A 27,308-nucleotide genomic window follows, 5' to 3' on the forward strand; every position below is an offset into this window, starting at 1 on the left:
GGCCATGGATGAAATCCGTTTAACGAATCATAAAAACCCGGTTACGGGTTTACACGTAGGTATTTGAATATGTAAATGCATGTGTGCAAATAAATTCTTCTTTGTGATCTCCTTTTTTAATTAAATCACGGGATAATAAATGCGAGAAGCCTGCCTTAAATATACTGCAACTACAGTAGTAACACATGTTCCATTATAACGACGTGGGCATCGATGGAGCCCGATTCATTATCCCCACGGTTTCCCCAAAAGCAACACCGATCCTCGGATTAAAATATTCCTTTAACATGCTTCTGCATTCACAGGCTGCAATGGAGAGCTCACTAACATAATATTTCTTGGGCTGCTTTTACAGGCAGAATTGATCTATTCGGGGGGGAAAAAAAAACCAAGCCCCTCAATTTCAAATATCGTGGGGAGTTTATCAGAGAGCTGAGCTGGGCTTTAAGAGACTCACTAGTGGTTTCTGGTGGTTGCTATAACGAGCTAGAATTGGGGTAGATTTTGGTGGAGGGGAAAAACGCACTAGAAAAAGACAGAATCCAGAGTAGCGGAGACTTTGTGCCCCCGTTGGAGAGATGGTTGAGTCCTCGTCAAGGTTGCTGTGGTATCCCAGAAACACCATTCACTCCGATCTGTGACCGCGCACCAACAACAGCAACAACTCCACTGCGCTGGGCTGAGGAGCAGGAATTAGGAGCTCGCGAATAATATGAAAGGGATCCGCAAAGGGGAAAGCCGAGCAAAGGAATCCAAACCCCGGGAGACTGGCACGCGAAGATGCGCTAAATGTGGCCGCCTAGACTTCATCCTGATGAAGAAAATGGGGATTAAAAGTGGATTTACGTTTTGGAACCTCGTCTTTTTATTGACGGTGTCTTGTGTGAAAGGTAGGTCTGCTTTGGGGGGGTCCTCTCCGCTTTGGATGGAGGTGGGCTGACTTGCAGCCTGAGAGAGGCTGGCAGATTACTTTGCAATTTGCACCGATAAAATAATCATGATAATACTGAAGAAGGAGTTGATTCACAGCTCTTTTTCCCTCCCTCAGATAGGAAATGCATTTTGCTTGCCAGATTTGGCGTTCAATGCGGTGATTGAGCTTGTGCTCAATAAATATTCTTGCAGTATGCTCAAACGAAGACGTGAGTTGGTTAGTATAGCCTCTAACTAGTGGATATCCAGGCAGAATTCCTCTGCAAGACTTTTCTTGGTGGTGAGGATTACCTTGCTTTCTTGTCAAATCAGTGGGGTTTAATGCTTTGGGTGGAATATTTATATTAAAGACAGGGGTGTAAATGCTTTTTAACCCTTTCAGGGAAGAAAGTTACCAACGTGCTAGGAATGCGTTGATTTTAAATGCTTTAGGTATAGGGGTCTTCCAAGCATTCCCACACCAACATGAATGTATGCATGCATATGTGAATTATTTCTACGTGGGCTCCTATGCAAAGATAAATGTAGGAGAGCTTCCCTAGGTTCTGTGGTAGAGGTTCAGCCAAATAATGAGGCTTAAACAGGGTCTGAGATGTCACGAAGTGTAAAGATCCACCTTAGGGGATGAACGAAGGTAGAAGGAAAGTCATTAGCTGACGACCAAAAAGAAAATCCCCAGCAAGTCTCAGCGTTCAGACAGGTAGAGTGAGTGTCACATGCACAGACAAGGGGAGGGGGTAAGTGGGATGTAAAATTTATTCCTAAACAGGAAAGCAAGAGACAAGTCAGGATCCTTGGAAGAAGAGCTGTCCTCAGGGAGAAAATAGATCCACATCGTTCTTCCACAACTTATCCTGCACCCTGCTGCCCATTAATTGCTGCAAAGAATACTCAGGAGGTGTTTATGACTCATGCCATCATTTTTGAACAATCACCTCTCCATACTCATGGCAGCTCAAATAGACGCGATGGATGTCGCTTTAGTGAAGCTAGTTTCAAATCCCGGGTGTCTGGGTGCCGGGGATAGGCGGGGGAAAGGGGGGCCTGTTTTGGCCCAGGCGCGCCACGGCTGTCAACACAAACTGGACGCTTCTTCCTTTGTAAAGGAGTGCCTCTCTGAACCGCAATCGGGCCGCGTCTCTATGAAACAGTTTATTGTCCAGCTTGCAGCTGGCTGTCCCCCCACGGAAGGCAGCCCATTTGCATTCAGTGGAAATGATAATTCATGTTTTGGGAGGAGGGAGCTGGAGAGGTTACCTCTCCCTCTCCTATGACCAATGATGGGTGGCATGTCTGGAATTTTAATTTACATCCCTAAATGCCAGGAAGTCGCCCCTGGTCTCTGTGGCAGCAACTGCCATGTAATCCCAACCTACTCCTTAAAGCTTGATTTTTCTTTTCTCCCTGGAGCCTCAGCGCAGCTCCGAGCCAAAACGCTTGTCCTAAGCGGCATAACTACACTGTCTAATACACAAATCGCTCCTCAGATTGCTTACAAGGGGTTTTTGTCGCCGGCTCGACGTGTGAGGAGCCACACATTAATGCTTAGTTCGCCTGCCACTGGGAGTTGGTGGTTAATGGATGGCCCTGGGGCTGCCTGCTAGACGCGCGCTCCGCGTGGGGGAGGCGCAGGGAGCCAGCAGCAACCTTGGCAGAAAAACGTAGGGGTGGCTCCCGTGTGAGAAGATGACCAGGGTTTAAGTGCGAGTTTTCATGTGATACCTGTTGAGCCAAAACACATTCGAGGGGCAGATGAGGGGGAGGGAAGTCTCCGAAGCAGGGCGAGCATTCCAGCCCGACAAACGCGGTGCCGCGCTGCCTGCAATTACAGCCCCGGCTGCCCCCACCTACCGTATTTTCCGAATGAGACGCGCCTACAGAAAGGAACGGCGCGTTAATTTGCTTTAAATGGTACTGGCAACAGGACCTCTGCACTCTATCCACAGCTCCTTTTCAAACTGATATAATCGCTCTCCACTGAATATATTTTACCTTTGGGGACATTGGGAAGAAGGAGCATGTCATAGTCTGTTTTGGTCCTGTCCAAAATCAATATTCTACAAACCGTTAAAAGATTTTTTTAATGGCAATAAAGTTCTTCATTGTCACTCATCTGGCACTTGGAAGGCATCTCCTACATTTTACAACTTGAAATGTTGTCCCCAAATTCTGACAAACTTGTATAGATTGCATGCTTTAGACCTGCTCCCAGTCTTCGGGTAATGCCAATTTTGAAAATTGCTTCTTATTCTCCTTTTCTTCATTTTATTTTAATTTCACCTCAGTCTCAAGGCTTTCCTAACACCCATACTGCAAATGTTGTTTGCCCCAATGTCTATGCCCTCTTTTGTCTTCCCTACTGTTTCTTCTGGACTCTCAGGTCCAAGGAAAAGCTCAGACTGGGGAGTCATTTTAAAGGTATTTCCCGGTGTTAATCTAGACTACCATGAGGGTTCAGGAAGTCAGAGGCGCGCAGCTTTCCACCTGAACAGCTCTGGCTAAGATAATTCCACCATCTGCCCACACTTTTCATCCCTCCACCATCTCACCTCTGCGTGCAACAGCAATGACAAAGAAGCTCTGTGGGAGGAAATGCCTCAGAGTGGAAGATAAAGTGGTCCTTGGTAGGCCTGGACCGCTCGGGTGGGGCTGAGAGGGGAGCCAACCTTTCCTAGGCATTTCATGTCTACTGTCATCATCCGAAATAAAAGGTTGTGGAGGGCATCAAATTGGCAGGTGGCACTGAGTAGGTGCTGTTTAGACTTGATCCATGCTGAAATGAGAGAGAGGGAGAGAGAGATAGAGAGAGAGAGAGAGAAATATCTGATATGCAACCTCCAGCTGCAGCGTGTCTGTTTAGGTCTCACCCAGATAGAAATTGTGAATCTCCAAGTCGTGCTTAAGCGTCCCGCCCACCTAAAGAGACACCCGCGGGGTGCTTTCCCACGCTGCTTCTCAGGGGATCCCAGGGGAGCACACACTCTGTGCAGCAAAAGTACCGAAGGCACAGATCTTGGTAAGGCAGCAGTTTGGAGCCGAGGGCGGAGTCCTACACCCCATGCCAGATAGTGCTTCTTGGGGATTCTCGCCAGACTAGGGAATCTACTGAAGGGTCCACTTTTCTGGGGGCTCTGGAACTTCAGGGAGATACTACTCCTGCCACAGAGCTCTTCTGGAAGAGTGGAGATCACATCCTCTCTCTCAGTTACGTCCCACTGGAAATGGTCCGTGTGAGGGGACAACTGCCCGAGGCGTTCATTAGCACCTTTTATCGACTCCAGGGTGGCCTTGCAGGGAGGTCTTAGCCAGGCGTGTGTCCCTGGGGACAAACACTCTCACTCGCCGCTCTTAAAGCGCCAGTCTTAACCTGACAAGTCAGGAAAAAAATCTGTCTTAGCTTCAGAGAGCTTTACAAAGGTGGAGGGAAGAAGGTGAGTTAATGTCTTTACAAAACAATAACAATAGCAAAGAAAAAAAGCACCTGGTGGCCATCCCATCATCAAAACCCATCCCAGCGGTTAGCACAACTGAGACACCTACTGGGAGGTAACCTTTGTGTTCCAGTCGGGTTTGGACAGGTATCCCTCCCTTTCATCTATTTCCTTTGGGAATGCTTATTCATTTCTCCTAGAAGTCCAGCCTCTCTGAAATTTCCGTGAACCACCCAGGTTGAAATTGGGTGGCTGAATTAGCTTACGACGTGGGGGTAGGGGGAGCAGGGGGAGACGGTCGCGGGGGCGAGGGAGGGTTGCTGGAAAGGAGGAAGACCCAAGACTCCTGAACTGTCACCGAAGAGGCTTCGAGAGGCCTCGAGGGTGGATGTGTGTTCTAGGCGGAAACGCCTGGCGGATAAGTTAGTGTTCCCCGGACTCCAGATGGTTGGTGGTGCTGCGACCGCGGCCGTTGCACAATCCGGCAGAGGCGCCGAGAAAGCCCCCTTTCTCCAAGCAGACTGCAGCGGTTCTGACTCAAACAACTTCTCTAGGACGCACCCAGGGATCTTGGGAAGCTCCTTTGGGGAATAGATAATGGGGATTGTGGCTTCTGTACGATTCTCCTTCTCCCTACCCCTTGGTGTCTGGGGAAAGGCAAGCAGGAGGGCAGCAGCAGGTTCAAGTGCTGCAAGGGCTTAGTTGGACTCTAGGGCAAAGGGCAGCAAAAATGAAATGGTGCAGGGTCACCTCGGTCGCGGATGTGGTCCTCTCCCAGACTGTCGGGAGTAGCCAGCCAAGGAGTGCAAGATGGGCACGCACGGAGATTGCTGCGCATTGCAGAATAATAATGGAGCAGGACAACCAAAGAAAGAAAGATCGACGTAGGCATGAGGCGAGTTCCCTTCTCCCTGAACTCGGTGCTTTCCGGGAGGCTTTGCGCCACCCAGTTGCTAAGCCAACCAATTTACTGCCCTGAGAGGGCTTGAACAGTTCCCAGAATTCAGAGCTGAACTTCCCCTGGACAGTTACTTTGCAAAAAGCATTCTGAAATACCCTTTTGCAGCACCGTACTTTCCCGAATCTTCTGGTTGGGAAGGAGGGGGTTGCTGCATCGCGCCCTCATTGGAAGAGTATGTGAGCAGAAATAATTAAGGAGCAGGTTTCAGCATCTTGAAAACCTGATGCCAGCTCCCTTGAGATCCTTCAAGGAGAAAAAGGATAGAATTACTCAATAAATTAAGTACCCCAGGAGCATAGGCTTAGTTCCAGTAGTTATTACTGTTCACAATATTAATTAGTGTTTCTATTTGTGGGGTAGCTGAATAGGTTTTGGGTATACACATCTTTTCCCTGAACACAAAATTTGGTGTCTATAGAACAGTGAAATAATACATTGGCAGCAAATGTCATCTGTACATGGTTCTAAATATAGTAAAACTCTATGGTGCCTGAGATCTGATTAAAAAAATAGTAAGAGAGGTAGAGCAGTTAATAATGCCTTTACACTCAAGTGAAAACAAAGTCTGATGTTAAAATGCTTGTCTGAGATCTCAAATGCAAAGAGAAATGAACTTCCCTAGGATCCAAATATACCTCTCCTTGTGTTCCAAAAGACGACTTTCTTCTACTTATTCATCAGGGGCGCCAGAAAGGGTTTCAGGATATTAAACACCTTCAATTATTTTGTCTAGTTTGGTAAATAACTTGAAAGCACCAAGCAATATGCCTGGCAAGGCACCTGTTCTTTTAGGCAGCATGACTATTTGAGAAAATATGCCATCTTGTACTTTGAATTCCAAGATTTGGAAGATTAGAAGTAAACTGCTCACAAATGAAGAGATTAAGAAAATGTGTAAGATACAAATAAAATTTAAGACCATTTTGTTGTACGTAAATATACACTATAATATAGCTTTAGCTATTATTTTCCCCTCTCTCTTTCTTTCATTCCCATTACTCATGATCCAAAGGAGTATGCAATTTAGGGATACAGTGGAAGTTATGATTTATATTTTGGATGAGGTCTGGGAAGGGTGATAGAACAGGCACTATGGCTATCAAATCCATCTTTTTGATCTCAGAGTGAGCAGATGGGTAATTCATGGTATTTTTCAGGTATGTTTATTTCTATGCCCACAAAATTTTCTCAGTATTAGGGCCCTTGTAAGGCTCTTATTTTCATCAGGAATATCACTTTCACTAATGTTTCTGAGAAAAATCAATTTATTGACTATCTTCCAGTATTCATGGCATTAATGCTGATGATCATCTTTCCTTCTCTTAAGGCTCTAGTCTTGTAGTCATCAAATGCATTGTATGTCATCAGACCCTTTTCTAAGCTACTGTTTAGTGCTGGTTGAGAATTCCTAATGATTAATATTTTCTATATTAATGATGGCTTGTTGCCTACAACCCAATTTGAAATCTCTCAATGTCTAAACTGACATTAGCATATGCATTATATACCTTGTAGTGGAATAAAAAGAATATCAGTGGTAATCATGTGGCATTAGATATCACAAGATTATTCTCTTGGCTCTTAAATGTTTGCTCTACAGTGATTTTTAAAATGTTCTCCAACAAGTAGTACCAGTATTGTCTGGAAACATTTTCAAAATATAAAATCTCAGGTCCAATCCCCACACCAGGTCTATTGAATCAAATGATCTGGGAGTTGGGCACAAACATTAGTGTTTCTAACAAGTCATCCAGGTAATTTTGATGCACTCTAACATTTGAGAACCACTACGGTAAAGTGGACAGAGCAAGGGCTCTGGAGCCACTAAGACCTGAAATTCAAATAATGATTCTGCCAGGAATTACACTTGGACTAGCAACTCAACTTGCTTAAGCTTCAGTTTCATTTTCTATAAAAAAAGATATTAGAATGTCAGTCAGTTCATAGTGAGATTATATAAATCACATATGCAGCCCAGTATATGGCACTAGTAGCTATCATCATTAGTATTAAACTAAAACTTGCACATGCAAGGCCAGAATGAACTCCCACACACTTTATCCTTAACATTACCACCTTAACTTTTCTATGACAGTAAATAAAAAGTGTAGCCTCTTCTCACTAGCTATAATTGCACTTTGGCTAAGTTACCAGGCTATTCTACATCTAAGAAACACTCTGAAACTTCTGCTTATCACCTTTACACATTTGCTTCTGGTGCTGGCTCTATGAAGCAGGGGCAGACCCACAGCTGACACATGTTACCTCTGCTCCTGGGCTGATTTCACCCCTTGCATTCTGATATTGATTTTTAAAATATTGATTCATGAATATACCAACACAAATTTGTCCATTCAATAAGTGATTTTTACTAGGTTACAAAGACCATCAGCTCTAGAACTGAGACAAGATTACTGAGCATTCAAGCTCGTGTTCTACTCTCTTTCTAATATACCTTATCAATTTTACTACAGTGATAGTTCAAATGGTAACAACGAAGATAGTCGATCACAAAAGTTGCCATTTAAGTACCAAATGTCAATTAGTACCACGTAAGAGTATTAGTGATATATGTTTGTGGGTACAATGAAAAAGAAAATGCTAACTACTTATTTGGTGGAAGACAAAAGGAGATAATTGTGAAATGAAAATTTTTTTCTAAAACTGGTATACTGTGTACATCAAATAAATAACTCTATCTTCAGAATAGCCTGTTTCTTGACAACTAACACTATAGATAAAATCAGTGTATGACTATTTTTCATATCTGAGAAAGAACTTTGAAGGGTAGTACTTAAAATGAAATTTCTATTTATTTCTTATAATCTGTACATAATTTCATAAAGACTTTTAAACATAGAAAATATGTTATTAATTTATTTTTCATAGCTGTTATTATGTTTAAGTCATATTTACATGAGATTTATGCATTCTCTGTAGTCTGCATGTTCATCTGCATATTTCTTTCACATTATTTATATACACCAATGGCATCATTCAAAACTCCACAATAGGAGGCCCAGTGCAATGGCTCATGTTTCTTGTAATCCTAGCACTTTAGGAGGTTGAGGCAGGAGGGTCCCTTGAGCCCAGGATTTGGAGACCAGCCTGGACAACATAGGGAGACCCTTTCTCTATGAAAAATTTAAAAATTGGCCTGGTTTGGTGGGGTTGCCTGTAGTCCCAGCTATTCAAGAAGCTAGGTCAGGAGGCTAACTTCAGCCCTGGAGTTTGAGTTTTCAGTGAGCGTAACCGCACTTCAGCCCCAGGCAACAGAATGAGACACTATCTCAAAATAAATACACAAACAAACAAACAAACCCCCGATCATAGAAATAATACATTTTATAAATATTAATAGTTCAAGAAAAATAAATAATGTTAAATGGTTATCTTCAATTTTAGTGATATGTTAAATATTTTAAAAGTCTCTTTAAATATGGGAGTAAAATTTGCAAACATAATGAATACTCCTAAGTTTGAGGAGTTGAAATGTTAAAAAAGTAATTGAAATATGTAAAAAGTAATGAGTGATTCCCTTAAAAGCTGAATCTGTAATGTTCAAGATTATAAAGTCTTTCTTTTATGTTAGCAATTTTTAAAGGAATATTTATAATTATATAGTTTTAAATGATAATGGGGATATTTTTTTAAGTACAACATTTAACAAAATACAGTCAGATACCACTTTGAAAGGAAATTTGCAAGTGGAAATGGACTCTATAGAAGTGATGTATTAAACTTTAAATAACCTTGAAAAAGCAGGGGCTCTACTATAGTTTTCATTATACAACAAATCCATCTAGCTGACTCTAGAATGCTCAAAAGTGCTTGGTATAGAGGGTATATGAGATGTTATTGTGTTTTGGGAAAATGGTACAAGGATAAAATTCTTTTTATGTTTTTTTATGGGTCAAACTCTATGCTAAGCCCTTTAAATAAAATGTCCTTTATATCTTGAGCAGTGGTTTCCTCTCTCATCTTCCTGTCTTGAATTCTAAAAAGCATTTTGTGGGATAGCTATTTTCTCCTATGTACAGATTATAATCTCCATTTACAAATAATCTATAATGTTTTCTGAGTCCAAACAGGTACAATGATTTCCAGGACTATATAATTAGCTAGTGGTTAAGTGAAATCTGAAATGATAATAGATTCATAAGCTGATAGACTTGACAAAATCTAAAAAAATGTAAATGACTATGTTAATAAACTTCTTCATTTTTAGGAGAAAAACTGAGACCTTGAGAATTTAATTTAGAGGAAAGCTCATGATCAATAGTTATGTTTTTGTACATATATAAATATATGTTTTTATATATATGTATATCCCACAGTTGTAATAGCACATAAATTACCATTTTTTTGATTTTCAACATCTTTCATTCTATTCACCTAACTTTATTTCTTAATAATTCTGTACAATAGATTTAAAAGGTATTTTTCACTTTATAAACAATAGTAAGCAAAGTAAATACAAAAGTAATAAGTAAGTTAAATATGTCACTATAAAATATAAAAGTAGTACATTAAGTGCAAAGAAACAGAATTAAAAGTTATAACTCTTTGATCCTAACCCAGTGCTCTTGAGTAAAATTTAAAATTTATGAATGCAGATGAATTTATGACCTTCACACATAAAATAATTTGTGGGTACAAAACATGTTTGCCAATTATATCATAAAGCTTGGAAAATAAGTAGGATGATTTTTTTTTATTTCAGCATATTATGGAGGAAAGCTTGGCAAATAAAATTGTTCCATTTGGTACCTTAATTTCCACTCAATACTATAGACTTTTAAGGATGTGAAAACTCTTATAAACCATCTACTCTAGTGATATTAGACAGGGAATGTGCAATAGATTTATTTGTGGGGCAAATAAATATTAAAAATATTTTTAAAATATAGATATCCAAGCTCCATCCACAAAGTCTACTTCATTCCATAAAAGTACAGGTGTAACTGTGTATCTGCACATAAAGAGGAGACAGGCCAGAGAAATGAAGTGACTAGCCATGTTAGAGAGTACAAACCTTTAAATTCCATGTCCTGTGTACTTTTCACTTTATTGGGCCTGCCTTATGAACCTCTTTATTTAGACTTAATTGGGTTATGGGAGTAAAGCTTCTTGAAAGTAGAGACCACTATGCCTACCCTCAAATCCTGACCAGACTTAAAAGAGTACTTTCTGAAGTAATTGTGTAAGGATGCACAGAAACATGAGTGTAATAATATAGGTGGATAGGAAACTTAACATGCATTCTAAAGATTAACTTAAAAATTAAATGAGGGCATTTATATATCCATCATATTCTATATAATAAAATGCATGTATTAAATTATACTTACATGCTCAAATTTAGCATTACAGTTTCTTGTAAAGGTGATAAAATGTATTTTCATATGCAACTATTGCTTTTGCATTTCTGAACTTTATAGGTTCTCCCAATATAAGCTAGCCTTTCTACTTGCATTATTAAAGCTTTGTTTGTGGGTATATTTTTAGAAATGTCATTTTAATCTGCCTTTTTCAAGCTAAAATATCCTAATAATGTTCTCATATGAATCACTCACAGAATGTACTTATTGCAATTAACACTTTTTTATGAGGCACCCTTATTTTAAACAGTTTTGATGTTTGATCTTAACGACAGCTAGATGTAGATCTTCCCAAGGTTGGCAAAAGTCACGGATAAAGGTACATCTACAATGTGTCCGTAAATCTGTTTCCTACAATTATGCATTCAAAAATTTTATTTAATGTTGAAAATTGACTAATTATCAGCCAAGTTCTTCAATTTAAAATTGACCCTTTTGTTGTAATAATTCACTGTAGTTTATTGAAATTTTCAACCACGAATTGCTTGACGTTGGATTTCATGACCTTAGTGAGAGGCAGGGGAAGTACACTGATAATCAAAACGGCTTTTCTTGAGCTTGTTCACATCCCTATTAGCCATTTGTTTCCTCATTTACAGCTACTTAATAAAACTACAAGCTGTGTTTTGTTGTTTAATATTATTCTAATTTCTCAAATATGTATTTAAATTTTCTATGGGGACATGTCTTTTATATTTTTGCTTGTTTACACTATGGGGTTGTTTGATTTTAAAGGAATCTGAAAAACTGTTCTTAATTTCATTTCCTCTTAAAATGCTACATAATGGGTATGCACATAATAAAGTTTATCAGCTGTTTCTATAATTAAAAATATAATTTTAAGTTATATTTTTATGAGTATTTTAATGTAAAGAAGTAACTGTGTCTACTCTGATGTTAGTTTCTGAAAGCAAAATAAACTACTGTTAAAAGAAACTTTAACTTGAGCTAATTTGTAATTTTTAGAAGTCATTTTGTTTTCTTTTTTTTTTTTTTTTTTTTTTTTGAGACGCAGTCTCGCTCTGTTGCCCGGGCTAGAGTGAGTGCAGTGGCGTCAGCCTAGCTCATAGCAACCTCAAACTCCCGGGCTTAAGCGACAGCCTCCCCAGTAGCTGGGACTACAGGCATGCGCCACCGTGCCCGGCTAATTGTATATAAATATATATATATATTATATATATATATTTAGTTGGCCAGATAATTTCTTTCTATTTTTAGTGGGGGGGGGGGTGTGTGTCTCACTCTTGCTCAAGCTGCTCTCGAACTCCTGACCTCGAGCGGTCCACTGCCTCAGCCTCCCAGAGTGCTAGGATTACAGGCTTGAGCCACCCCGCCCGGCCTGGTTTCACTTTTTAAACTATATTTTCATGTACAGAGATGACTTTTCTGAATCATTATCAGAAGTATAATTTGAATCTTTCCCAAATGTTGGTAATGAATTTATGCTGAGCTACATGCATTTTCTAATACTGAGCTCTGTGTTGCTAAAAGCTGCATTGGCAAGATAAGGGATCAAAGTTAGAAAAACTGGCAAAATAAATACAACTGAATCTCCTGGAGATGAAACACATGCTACCTTGGATTTATTGACTCCATACTCTAAGTGACCTAACTATGTAGTCTACACAAAATATTTACTCAGTGTGCACCTATATGGAGAAACCTGGAGTTAAGGTTTTTGGCTGATGTCTAGATAAAAACAGCTGAACTGATTCAAATGTTTTGTGTAAATAAATTTGCATCCAGGTTGCTAGTTTGTGTTCCAACTTGCAGCTTTCTAGTTTCTAAGATTATGGATGATAAACCCTCTTAAATGAAGTTTTGCAATAAAAATGCTGACAGGTCCATGAATTCATGTTCAATGATCTTTTTATGGCTTTTAAAAAACTTTCATCTATAAATTCTACTAGTACTTGAGTAATCATATCTGTTAAATCTTTTTAAAAGAGGTCAAACAGAAACCCATAAGATCAATTTTCTAGCAGAGTACTAAAAAATCTTTAATATCTATATTAGTTTGACCTGAATTAATATCAGAAATAATATTTGGACTTAATTTTTAAATATTACTAATATATTGGTTCTAAAATATCAGCCATTTTTCAGTAATATAAAGATCAGTACTTACTTTTACTTGTCTTCATATTGTTGAAAATTTCCTATTTTAGAAAGACTTTACATTCTAATTATATAATTCTTTCAAACAGCAAATTCTCAAAGACCTGAAAAGAAATTGGAAGATGTTAGGCATATTAGGTTATGTCATGTTCTATTTCATGTAAATATTAACTTATTTATTTCTATTATTTTCTTTTGGTTAAAGTTAAATTTGGTTTATTGTGCTTTTTATTAAAGTAATATCATTTTGAATTGAATATTGTGGCATTGACAATAATTTAAGTTGTGAAGGATACAGTGGTCAGTTGATTTTATTTCCACAAAAACAACCAGTGGCTTATTTATCAGTTCTAGAGCAAGTTGGCACATTCCTTCGGCCATCAATCATTTATTAAGGAACAGTATGTGTCAGGCCCTTGCCTGGACTTTGAGAATATTGAGATAAAGGTCTAGTCTCTATCCTAAAGGAAGACATAGTCTATTTGAAGCAGGCTTTCTGTGAACATAGTACCAAAAGAATCTGGTTATTGTGAAATTGTTTCTTCCTTCAATGGGATTCTGTTCTCATGTAAATATTAGTGTGGTTAATACCATCTTTGTTTATATATCATATATATTATATCTTTATCCTATCACAGGTAAATATGACATCCTATAGACATTGTTTGAAACTTTCTAAAGAAAGGCATCATTTTTTGATCTAATCTAATGTGATTTTCCCTTGTAATTTCCAATTAAAATGTTTATTGACTCCCATCTGTTCAACCAACTGATATTAACTAGTTTATCCAGTATTAATAAAGATCCCACATGTATTTCTATAATAGTGTTTGAACAATTATACAATTGTTTATGATCAGCAAATTGTGCTCTTTACCCATTTTTTTCCCTATGTTAGTTCCTGCCTCAGAGCTCTTCCCTGGCTTCCTAATACTTTCAATTTAAATTCATATTTCTGCCCCTTCATTTCATGATTCATGTGAAATGAAGCTCACTTATCAAGGTCAACACCTGCAAAGAACAAAGAAAATAATAACAGATTCAGTCAAAGTTTTCCATTTCTCATTTTTTGTCTTTATTGAAGATATGTGTGTTGGTGAAACAGTTTTTAGTAAAAATATTATATTTTGATTTGATTTTAATTTATGATGTTAAGAGCAATAAAAAAATATATGAGTCATTATAGGGGGATATACCAGCATTGCACCAACACCAATTTTGCTATATAGGAGTGTAGTTGAATGATCTATCTACATAAAACTAGAACACTCAAAAAATTTCATCTAATTTTACATTTCTTTCATTTCTCCCAAGTATATTACTTTGATGATTCATGTCATTCTGATGTTTGTACCAACACCCTGCTTCCCAAATACCAAACTATCTCCTTGTTCCTTTTCACATTTGATAAGTCTCATTTCTTGGTGATTTAATAATGACTTAATGTATAAGAAACCAGATTTAACGCTTATTAAAACAAAAAATATTAAGGGTTTTTCTTATTGCTAAACCTCAAGATCTTGACTATTAATGTCAGATGAAAACCATGCATTTCCATCCCTATGTAAATTGTTATAATCTCTGTTTCGATTACTTTAGTGAATAAAGTAAATTTACAGGCTTGAGATAAAATGGCTTTGAGTAGCATGCATTGTTTTACTTAACTTGGTACAACTTAAGGACAAAATTTCCATATCTTCCTGGGTGAATTTTCAACACTCTACACAATACATAGAATTAGCTTCACTTATTTAAATCTTACACTAACGCATGTCAGATAATTTGCAATGCATGCCAGTTTGGTTCCATCAGCATCCCAGAGTCAATGTTTAAGATGCTCATTTTTAATTTTTGACATAACAAAAAAGAAAGTGGTCTCTTAACATTTCACAAAGCTATATTATACAAAGAAACAATCAAAATCAATATATCCCTGTGCTGTTTTTCAATTCACTTTATCTTTCTTTCTTAAGTTATAACTGTATTTTATTTTCAAGTATCACTGACAATGTACATACAGAAACAGTGTTCTAACATTGATTGCTTTCCTAAAATGCAGTGGAAAGTTCTCAAGCTAGCTTGTTTATTGTTAGCACACAAGAAATCTCAGAGTAGCCACCTATAATATATATATAGCTAGCCAAATATGATAACTATGTGAGGTAGTGCAATTGTTAATTTGATAGGTTTAATCATTCCACAACGTATTAGGCATCCCTAATCTGAAAATTTGAAATTCAAAATGGCTTTTTGAGAGCTGACATGATGGGACAAGTAGAAAATTTTACATTTGACCTCATGGGATGGGTCCCAGTCAAAAAGGAGTGGAAACTGTGTTTTATGCAAAAAATTATGAAAAATATTATATACAGTTATATTCAGGCTCTATGTATAAGCTGTATATGAAACATAAGTAAATTTTGTATTTAGACTTGGGTCTCATCACCCAGATATCTCATTAAGTATATGCAAATACACCAAAATCTAAAAAAATCTGAAATCCAAAACCCTTCTGGTCCCAAGAATTTCGAATAAGAATTTCGTACTATGCTACCTGTCAAATTTTTAAAAAGCTAAATAACTCAATTTAAAGAAAAAAACCCTAAAAAGGGATAAAAAAGCATTTTTCCTCTTCATCTCCCCCTCATCCTCTCCGGGCCACAATATCATCTGTCCGTTTTTTTTTTTTTTTTTTGCATAGTTGCTTCTTTCACTTCTATAAGCCAGCTTCCTAGGTAAGACAGGGGCTTATTTCTACCCTCCCACCACCTTAACTTGAGAGTGATACTGTGTTGCTTCCATAGCACTATTTAATATTTTTGCATCAAACTCTTCATGGCCCCAAAACTTTACGGTGACACCCAATCTCTATTTGTTTTATTTCAAAGTTATAAAAGGATACCTGATTGGCTGGCTTTGAGTTAAGTTACAATATGATACAAATAAGTGGGGTCCAGTTTTGAATCAAAGGATCTTTGTCTGCTCAGCAAATCTGAGAAGAGTTTTTGGATAAAAGAAGTAAATGTGTCATACATACTTCAAGTCCTTTTTAAAATCCAAGTTTAAGGTTTAGGAGTGAAGGGAAAGCTTCCCTTCATCCTTTTCTGGAGGTTCACTAAAAACAACTGACAATAGACAGATTAACAGGAGAAAAAGGGATATAATTTATTAATGTGCATACATCCGTTCCACATACAGGAGTGCATACAGGAGTTCCACAAATATGAGACACAATGAAGGGCCAGATGGTTGAGGCTTAAATGCCCTCTTCATAGAAGATAGTGAAATGGGGGGCTGTAGCTAATTTCAGGGAATAAATGATTTTCAAGAGAAATGAATGACTGCAAAGAAAAATGGCTTGGGACAAATTTCCTCTGATCTCTGGGGGAGGTGGTGGGAAGGTGAGAAGCAGAACTTTACTGTAAACAATGGTGTCTTGTTGTGCAGATAAAGTGTAGCGGTTATCTCTCAAAGCTGCATTCAGAAAAATAGATAAAGTTTTGCCTGGGTGTGATTTTTAGTCTCCTCTCTTCTCCAGTGATTAATCTTTCTTGGTTATTTGATGAGATTACTAGAGAAAGGGTCTTAAGAAAATTGCCTTTCTTTTGGAAAGTAGTTTTCTTATTCAAATAAGAAAATTCCAGAGAAAACCCTCCCTGTGCTTGGGGAAAGAGGATCAGAGAGATTAGGGGTAGGGAAAGATCAGAGAAAGACTTTGGTTTGACTTTACAGAGAAAGCTTATTTCTGCAGCCTTCTTATTTTAGTTCAAAGCGTTCAGCATGCCAAAGTGCCAAACTTTTGAGGCATCATTTTCTGAGCTCCAACAAATGTAGTCAACAAAATTTTAACAATAGTGAATAAATACAATATAAAATAAAAAGTATATGCATTCTTACTAATTGCATATTTAAGCACAAATATTTAAAGTTTATAAGATCTTTCTTCTATATTTTATTAATACATCAATTTTTATAATAGTTCATTTTTCCCCAAAGAACTTGTGAAAACACTTCTCTTAGTAAAATATTAGGCATTTCTAATTCTTCTGCCTCTTCATTTCTTTTGTCATCTTTCTGGCAGGAAAATAAACTAATATTCATTGTCACATGCATTATGTCAATCAAAGTGCCCTGGATTGGGAGTGCCTCTCATTTAAGGACCTCAACTTTGAGTGATCAATATACTGGAGAAAACAGCTTAGAAAGAGGAAACTGGCTAGCAAGTCAGAACATTAGTTTTTTTTTAATTATTGTATATATTTAAGATATACAATATGATGTTATGGGATACATACAGATATTAAGAAGGTTATTATAATGAAGCAAATTAACCTATCCATCATCAGTTTCAAAACAAGTGTGCCCAAATCAAAACTTTTGCTCTTTTTATCACAATAAACAGAATTTCATAGACTTTGAGAAGAAAACAAATCTTTAGTTTGAGGTGAATTCTGAAATCTTTCATTTATACAACATGTATAAAGTTACTTCTGTTCCAAGAATGAGTATTTCTGAATATGGAACAATTTATTTTACATGTGGCAAGATGAAGGGAAGGCAATAAAAATAAGAGAAGTCAGGTGTTGCAATTCAGAAAGGTCAGACTTATTATGTTGCCAGAGAGACAGGCTTCACGTTAGGGTTTGGACATGCTTTGTAGCATCATTTATTAAGTTATAGTTTGCCGCTAAGATGAAAAAAAATGTGTATTGTGGAAAAAACTTAGGTGTTTTGATATTATATTTAGGAGTTGTGTTTAATGCTGTTTGATATTGTATTTTTTTCTCTTTACAAATTAAAATAGAAAGAAAGAGAGCTATAAATAATGTTAATACAAGGTCTCATTGCATATTTATTTACATTCTTTATTTTAAATAGCCCAAACTTCATGGAAAACTTTGTGAATTCATTTCTTACAAATGTAAAGGAAACAAACATATTTCCTTAACTCATGAGTCAGTGAGTAAAAAGGAATATCTCAAAAATCTTAAAACACCTATACATGTGACCTCCATCCCTAACTCAGTGCCTTATAAACAGAGTAGATACTCAATACTTATTTGGAACTTGAATTGGATTATATTTAATTGAATCCGTTAATTAAGTCAAACTTATAGTGTTAGAAAAATCAATATATATTGTCCAAATCTCTCAGTTGCTATATACTTTAAATATTTCTAACCCCATCAGCGGTGGCTACTAATATCTGTTTGGATATCCAATGTATCTTAGAAAACAAGATAATTTATAAAAATGTTGTACATCTATCCAGTATGGAAAAGTGTGAATCATCTTTGCTACCTTCACTTTTGAATATATAAGCCAGTTGCTATTACTTGAGCTAAAAACCCTTAGCTCAAAATATTACTGCCTCCATTATTATCACGGTTAAGAACACAAGGAATTGCTCAGCTCTAATCAATTACCCTTGCAAGCAGAAATAATTGTTCATCCTTAGGCCCCTTCGTCACATAATTTTAAGTAATACTCATTACATCAGAGATTACATTAATTAAGAAATATTTATTATGATTATTTTGAGTGTCTAATCTGGTAGGTAGAATATGGGTTTCATTATAATAGTAGCTATATCTTTACTGGCCAGGTGGCCTTAACTGAAGAGTTTCTTTTAGGCTTAGTTTCTTCATCTCATGTTTTCTGTAGACTTCACAGAATTGTTAGAGCAAGTGCATCAGTATAAGAAAGCACTGCATGAACTGTACATTGCCATTAATAATGACTATTGCAACAACAATAACCACTTTGTTATTTGTTTGAAAATAAGCACACTTACTTCAATTTATTCTCTTATGTATAAAAATAATTAAATGAAATGCACTTTTCAAGAATTTAATGAGATATTTCAGGTCAAAACAGAATTATCTTTTATATGCATTTGAATAATATGCTATTGAAGATAAGCCTTGAGGTAGATACTTTTTTCTGCAAATTAGCAGAGTCCTCAATAAAGTAAGTAATCATATCTTAAACTAAACAACTGGTTTTGTAAATCAACGATAGCTGTATACTGAGCTTGCTTAAATAGATACTCTTTCCAATGCAAAAAGTTAAATAATTGTCTTTATATCTTCTTAGAGTTTTAATTTAAAAATAAATATTAAGTTTCATCAATTATTTTTATTGAATTTATGTACTAATTATGTATTTTTTACTATTTTTCTCTGTTAAAATGATGCAGTATGTTAATAATTTCATCTGGGTCACTGTTAGTTTTGGATTCTTGGGATAAACCCTGCTTAACCCTAGTCAGCAATTCCTTTCATGTGTGATTGCATTCTATTTGTCAATGTTTGGTTCTTTTAACTCTGGGTTCATCAATGATTTTTTTTATTTTTTTGTCTTAGAAATTTGGAGTATGAAAAACATATTTCTTTAAATTATTTTCTTATATAGATTCTCTGTTTTTTTCCTAATCATATTTTGTATCAGTTTGGACATTTTATAATGTTTGTATTCAGAAATGAATACGATTCATTTCTGAATACAAACATTCTGTGAATGTTATTCTGAATATTATTCTGTGAATAATATTATTTCAAATGATTTGCTAATGTTCAGATCATAATCATGTTACAACTTACATTTTTGATTTTATATTTTATATCATTTTCTTTTATCTTGAATTGAACCTATAGTCTAAAAACTAGTATTTTTTCCAGGGAACAAAAGTGTAAACAAAAAATGCTAAGCATTTTTTTCTCATTTCTATTTAGTTTTACTGCTTCTATTTTGTTTACTTCTCTGCCTTAAGAATTTTCAGGGAAAGACATTTCATTGTGTTTGTATTTTTCTTTCTGTCTTACTTTGGCATATATAACATTTTTTCTAAGTACTCATTTAAAAAATGTATTATTCATTCCATTATGTTGAGAGGTTATTTTAACCATTTTAATTTTTGATTATGAATAATCTCTGTCCTCATTTAGCTAGTACATATGAGAATTTATTTGATTTTGTAAATACATACTTTTTGTTATTGGTAATTTTAAAACATTGTATTAAGTTTGATATTATAATATATGACCTATAGTGAGGCTTTTTCATTTACTAAGTATATCTATATCACATAGTATATGAACAGTTTTTTAAAACATTTTTGTAAAGCTGAGATAAATTTTAATAGTCTTATTTGTTGCAAACTCTTCCTTATGTCAGTATACTATTTCTGCTTTGTGTCTTGTAATATTATTTACAATCTCCAATTTCTACTATACCTCTCAATCACTATTTTTATTAGCTTTTAAAGTATATTCTTATGATGTTATATGAAATGTAAAAATGCAAATTTTAAGTTTCACTGGGATTTTTGTGACATTTTTACTTCTATAAGCATTTAATGAGCTCTTATTTTTCAAGTCTACCATTAGAATGGTAGGATTGAAAGAATAATAAGGAGTTGAATAATGATTTCTCCAAGCCATCAAAAAGATCACAATTCATTCTAATGGGAAAGAGAAGTTAACAAACAAATAATTTTAATATAGTTTAATAAACGCTATTATGAAGGGAAATAAAGGCACTATAGAAGTTAGAGGGCAGGATGATGAACCTGTCTGAGCAAAAGCAGGTGAGTTTTTTGATAAATCCATGATTTGATCAGTGTACTGGTATTGTCACATAAGGAATTAAGAGCATAAAAGAAAGTGACACTCCTGACCCAAGGACTCTGATATGCATCATCTTTTTGTCTAGTCCTCTCTAAATCTACCTGGTAGGGCTTTTTATGCAGAGTAGTTCTTCAACAAATCAACAGATGATATTCCTGGAAAATATATTTAATCACTCCATAAACTGTTAAAAATGCACATATCAAAATATTACATGTACCCCATAAATATGAACAAATATAATGTACTGAGACAAAACTAATTAAAAATTTCTCCCCTCCCCTGCTCCATGTTCTCCCTCCAGGGTCTAATGGCAGGCAGGAATTCAAACTAGCTGAGCTCCCCAGCAATGGTGCTGTGGGCTGGGAGCTTCCCTGTCCAGGATCCCACCCTGGGCTGAGAGCACAGCTTTCCTGTGGGAGGAGGAGTGTTCCACGAGTGGGCTGCAGCTGGGACCCACACTGAGCACTCTTTTCAGTTCTGACCATGTGGGCTCCCTGGCCTCCTGAGATTAGTCCACAAGTCTCCCCTCTGTGCCCTCAAGCAACATTGAGTCCTGAGGGTATAGGATCTGGCCTGTGGGTCTATTCCCAGGTCCCCAAAGGTCAATCTCTGACCTTTGTAGGGAGAAGAGCGCTGGTCCCAAGTTGCCTATGGAATGCTCAAGCAGGTTTGATGTCCCTCTGCTTCAGGGTGTGCCCTGCTCTGACAGAGCCCCCAAGCAAGCAGCACCGGGGAGAACTGGTGAACAGAGAGCTGACAGTCCTAACATCTCTTAGCCCTCTGCAGGTCTTTAAGAGGAAAGGTTTGAGCCCCACTATCTATGGAAGCCCCAACAGAAGGGAAGCAGCAACTTCTGAGAGCCCCAGCTCAAGCATCTCTCTTGGGCAAATATAAGAATCATAGGCATCCTTGAGGGTGAAGAAGAAAGTGCACTAGGGCTGGAAAGCCAATTAGAGGGAATAATTGAGGAAAACTTCCCTGGTCTTGCTGAAGATGTAGACACACAGGTACAAGAATCTCCAGGAACACCTGGGAGATTCATCACAAAGAGACAATCAGCAAGACACATAGTCATCAGACTGGCCAAAGTCAACACGAAGGATGAACTCCTGTGAGTTGTGAGACGAAAACATCAAGTAACGTACAAAGGAAAACCCATCAGGCTAACTACAGACTTCTCAAGGAATGCTTATACACTGTTGGTGAGACTGCAGACTAGCACAACCTCTATGGAAAACAGCATGGAGATTCCTCAAAGAACTAAAAGTAGGCCTACCATTTGATACAGCATTCCCACTACTGAGTATTTACCTAAAGGAAAAAAGTCATTTTATCAAGAAGACACCTGCACTTGAATATTTACTGCAGCACAATTCACAATTGAAAAGATGTAGAATCAACCCAATGCTTATGAATTCATTAGTGGATTAACAAAATGTAGTGTATGTATACTATGGAATACTACTCAGCCATGAAGAATGATGAATTAATGCCTTTTGCAATGATGATGAAACTAGAGACCATTGTCTTAAGTGAAGTGTCTAAAGAATGGAAAAACAAACACCCATGCACTCGCTATTAAATCGGAAGTGACTGATGAGCACACATGTGCACAGAGGGAAGTAAAACTCAGTGAAAATCAAGCAGGAAGGTGGGGGAGAAGGGGATGGGTACCTAATGGGTACAAGGTACTTAACGGGCACAATGAACACTATCTGGGTGATAGGCACACCTATAGCCCTGACTCAAGCATAACAAAATTGATACATATAACCAAAACATTTGTACCCTCATAATATTTTGAAATAAAAATAAATACATAAATAAAATAAAATAATTAAAAATTTTCAAATAGGCTTTTAATATAAAATGTATTTAAAATTGACTATATGACAATATTCTATTTTTTGCGATTTTACATATATAACACATTTTAGATCATTGTTTATTTTTTAATACAGAGAAATTCTTATTTGCCTCCCACCCAACCACCCCAATATTTATTAAGTTGGCTCAAATCACTAACAGATACCAAATCTATGGTGCTACTGTGATTGTCTATATTTCTGGAATTGGTTGCCCCTGGCCAAAATTATCCATGTAAGCTTGTCCCCTGTTGGAAAGTTTCAGATATATTAACCACAATGTTCTAATTAAAATTATTGTCATTCTTCTTTGATCATTGATTTATTTCTGCCTTCTGTTTCAATTCCTGTTACTGTTCTTGAAACAACTCTAAATTTGATAATAACCTTTTGGGGCTGACCATAGTCTCTAGAGGAAACTGCTTCCTACATAAAATCTTAGATACTTAGTGGCTCAGAAGTATGGGAAGCATATGGAGGAACTGAGGATTCCAAACAGAATAAAATTCAATCAATTTGCACTTAACAGTACAACTGATGGAAGTTAGCTATTCTTCACCTACCATATTTTTGTCATTAGGTTTTTTTTTTTGATAAATGTTTATTTTACTTTCTCTTTCTATTATTCTATTTTTGGAGTGTATTTTAAATTCATTTTGTTTTAAACACCTCTTTCTGATCTTCAATATATTTCATGATCGGACTCTTACTAATGCACTCTAACTATGTATTTTATTACCACTATTGAAAAGCCATGGAGCTCAGTCTCATTAGTGGAGGTTGTGCATTCTTAAATATCCATGCATTTGCACCAAACTATTCTTAGTTTAAAACATACTTTCTTCACATTTATCTTGTTGAAATACCATCTCTCCTTCCCAGATACATTGCCCTAAATGCTCTGTAGTGGAAATTAAACTCTCCCTTCCTCACATCTACCTTAAATTTTATTTGTATCTGAATTATAGTTCTTAGCATAATCTTCCTTGTGTTCAAGAAATTTTTGCATATTCTATCTCCCTCATGTAACAGAGAAATATGGGGGGTCATTGTCTGTGTTCTTAGCAATTCTATATTTCCATGAAATCTTGCACAGTGCTTTCAAAAGGTAGAACCTTAATAAATGTTGGTTGTTTTAAATGAGACTGAATACAGTAAAGTATTAACTGACCTACCATTTTCTGACATTTAAAATATTATTTTGTATGGGATTTTATTTTTATTATTATTAATAACTCATTAATGCCACAAAGTTTGTCTTTCTTTTCCTCTTCCTCTAGTCCTTTGTTATAACATTTTGGGTTCTAGTTCTCCCATGATGTTCTCCAGTTTACCATTTGATATAATTTTGTGCCATTAAAGCTGCCTATGTTAATGTTCAAATTTTCTTAACCTAGTCTTTTTTTGAATCTGTTTTGGAATTTGAAATTTCTCTTGAAGGCTTGCTTGTATTTCTGAAAATTTATGGATATATTGTTTCAGGTTTCTTACTTGCAAAAATAAAAAAAAAATGAGACCACCTATAGTGTACAATTGTGCAACATCTATTTCTCTAAGATCTTTCTGTTTCCTCAAGGTGTGTCACTCAATTCATTCACTAACTTCTGCCTTCATGAACTTACATTTTCCTTTGAGGTATAAAAACAATGAGAGTGTTCAAGATATCTTTGAGGTTTGCTTCTAAAACGTCTCCTATCAAACTTTCTATTATTTCTATTAATATTGTCTTTCAGATCACAAAAATATATTATTTCCTCATTGCCTTTATTTAGTTCTGCGTCTCTATTTTATTATATTTAAATTGCGGGAGTTGAAGTAGATATTTAAAATCCCATTCATTTTGATACTTTGCATGTCTACATTATTGACTCATAAAATTGTTCCTTTTTTGTTTTTCCAATATTTACTTCATGAATTATTTTTTTCAATTTTAAAAATTTAAATAGGTTTTGAATTTCTTATTTTAATCTTCTTTTGGGGGAGGACATGGGATTTTGGGGGAGGAATGGTAATATTATGACATGCTTTGCTCTGAGAGCCACCATTGCCTGTTACTCACTTTGATATCTGCCTGAAGTCTCTTCACTAATGTTTCTATTTATTTTTTGTTTCTAGGCAGGCAATAACATATGGAAATCATCAAAGCTGATACTAATTCTATAATATGTTTTTATCTTGGCATGTTGAAGGATATATTCAGAAAGAGCCAACTATTTTTAAAAAAAAGCCTTATTAACTTTCTGACAGTATGCATAGAGTAAGGATCAATTTTGCCTTTTTCATACTTCATGCCAGTATATGATGGGTTTACTCTTTACTCTTGATTTAAAGAGTACTAAAGAGGAAATCAACAAAGAAACATATTTTTAAAGTCTTATTTTTTAAATTGACTCATTTTGCCATAAAAATATTCTTTAGTAAAAGTAATAAGAGCACAACCAGGTGAACAGTTTACAATAGGCCAATCACATAGTTGAAATGCTTAGATATTCATTCAGGTGGGGGTTTTGCCCTTCACTTGCTGTGTTTTTACTTACTTTGGGTTAAGTGGGAAAGAAGCAGAAGGTAATGGAAGTTGGATACTTCAGCAAATATATTCTACTCCTGTTGCTTCAAAAGCTCAGGGAATGTTAAGATTCTAAAACCAGACTTCAGTGCTTTGGTGGATGTAACAGGTGAGTGATTATTTGCAAGGCTGACATCGTTTATAGAAATGGAATTGTAATAGTTTTCCACAGCATGAATGAATCTGACATTTTGTTTTAGAGATGCAATAATTTCCAGTGCCAAGTTTTTGACTTTAAAAATTTAATAGATTGCATAAGACTACCTACTGAAAACTGCTGTTACATTGTAATGTTATTGGCAAGCATGATAAAATAGCTGTAAAAAATGATATAAAGATAGAAAAATTCTGTAGTCTGATAAAACAACCACCACAGACAACAAAATGGAGTCGAGTCTGCACTGGATTTTTTTCCCCATTTTCAAAATAGGATCATCCTTTTTCTTTATCCACTGTAAATTGATTATAATAAGATTTATTTAAATCATGAAAAATTCTGACGATTTCATTTATGCAACAAACAATGTTCCAGTGTAAAAAAATAACTACTTAGGACATAGTAAAAAAAAAAAGTATTTGAACAAATCCTATGTATTGATTTATGTATTTGTTTTTTTATATCCTGTGAAATGTGATAGAAACATATACCTGCTATTCCAGGATGTATGTCTCTATTGGGGAACACAGCGAGTCTAAGTTTATAACATATAGCAGTTAATATAAATATTAATAGGCCATTTATACTTTGCCTTAATATTGAAAACTGGATTATATTATTGTCAGCTTAAAGAGCAATTTACTATCATTCTTATTAATATTCTCACTACACAGTCATGTAATGTATTAAAATTGTGGGAAAAAATGTGTTCATAAGAAACAGCTGCTATATATGACAACCCTAGGCCAAAGTGAAAATGATATTGTGTAAATGGTTTTGAATGATTTAGGAACATTACATTTTCCAAAACTATGCATTCTTTTAAAATAGAAATGTGTTAGATTTCTGATATGCCCTCCCTGTTGAGGTCAAAATTTTGTTAGGAAAATCAACATCAACAAAATTTTTATCATGTGTAGAAAATGCTAAAAATCTATTTATTTGCACAGCATCTGAAGATCTGATTTTAAGTAAAAATTAAACACTGTCTTAGAAGGGTTTTCCTGCCAAATAGTAACCTATTTTCTGTTTTCTTTTTACATTGATGCTTAATCCTTTTTAGTGTTAATGATAGCCTTCCTTTTACAGGCCTGGCCTTTAAATACTGTATTTTTTAATACAGTATTTAAATACTGATTTTTATTCTGCCTTTCTTCTCCTCTTTCAGCCATATCATCCTATTCACCGGAGAGGACAGAACTTTAGTCTTCAATTAAGATATTTCTTTCGAACTCCATACACATATATTTCACTTTTCAATACACTGTCTTTAATATATTTGAAACTCATTAAACACAAAGGGAACTTGATTTCTACCTACCTAGATCCAGAATAAGCTCTGTTTTCTAGACTAAATATTTTCATTATGCTACCACTTGTCACATTCAGAGAATGGAGATCCTCTTTCTTTCTCTTTTTCTCTCTCAGCACTCAGTGCTGTCCAATAGAAATATGATGAGAGCTACCTATGAAATTTTCTAGTAGCCATTTAAAACAGTAGAAACAGTGCTAAGAGATGAGATAAATTATTTTAATGATATATTTTATTTTACGCAATATAGCAAAATTATCATTTTTGCATATAATATAAAATATATTGATGAGATATTTTACTTTCTATCCCTAGAAATATTTGAAATCCAGTGTGTATTTTGTACTTTTGTCACATACAAATTTGGATATTAATTTTGTAAAAAATTCTGTGTATTTTGATATAAAATTTTAAGTTGAAACACTATATTCACATAGGAAGTTATTTTAAAGATTTCAAAAAGAATAGGTTGTGAAAAATACTTTTTGTTAGTATTCTCATTCACATTGACAAAACTTATTTATCGACTTTGAGAGAATTAATTTGACTTAAAATCAAAAGTATATCCTTTTCACAACAAATTATGTTCAGGATAAGTAAATTCTGTAACTTTCCTGTCATCTCAATTATATTAACATTACATTGAAAGGAGAATTGTGTTCATTGAAAGTAACTAAATTTATCCATGTCAACAAAATAGTCTTCACATTCTTATTATAGTTTTTGTAGCCAATTTACTTATTACTGCTAACTATAGTAAAAATATTAAGGCTGTATATTCACGTTAAAATTATTATTATTCCTTTGTATTAAAAATATTTTTTCAGCATGAATTTTTGCATCTGTCTAGCAAGTTAACAAATTGGCTTTTCCTTTTTCTTTTCTTTTCTTTTCTTTTCTTTTTTTTTTTTTTTTTTTTATCCCAGAGACAGAGTCTTGCTCTGTTGCCCAGA

At 35.5% G+C, this 27,308-nt stretch overlaps 1 protein-coding gene across 3 annotated transcripts in view; it reads left to right on the forward strand.

Moving 5' to 3' along the window:
• Positions 1-712: 712 nt before the first annotated feature.
• The window catches only part of CSMD3 (CUB and Sushi multiple domains 3), a 1,082,068-nt gene continuing 1,055,472 nt past the window's right edge, over positions 713-27,308 (forward strand). For all 3 annotated transcript variants that reach the window (XM_045561854.1, XM_045561855.1, XM_045561856.1), the window contains exon 1: positions 713-890. In XM_045561854.1, coding sequence (XP_045417810.1) covers positions 713-890 — 178 coding nt within the window. The remainder of the gene's footprint in view (positions 891-27,308) is intronic.

Source organism: Lemur catta, chromosome 9 (genome assembly GCF_020740605.2).
Source record: "Lemur catta isolate mLemCat1 chromosome 9, mLemCat1.pri, whole genome shotgun sequence".
Lineage (NCBI taxonomy): Eukaryota > Metazoa > Chordata > Mammalia > Primates > Lemuridae > Lemur > Lemur catta.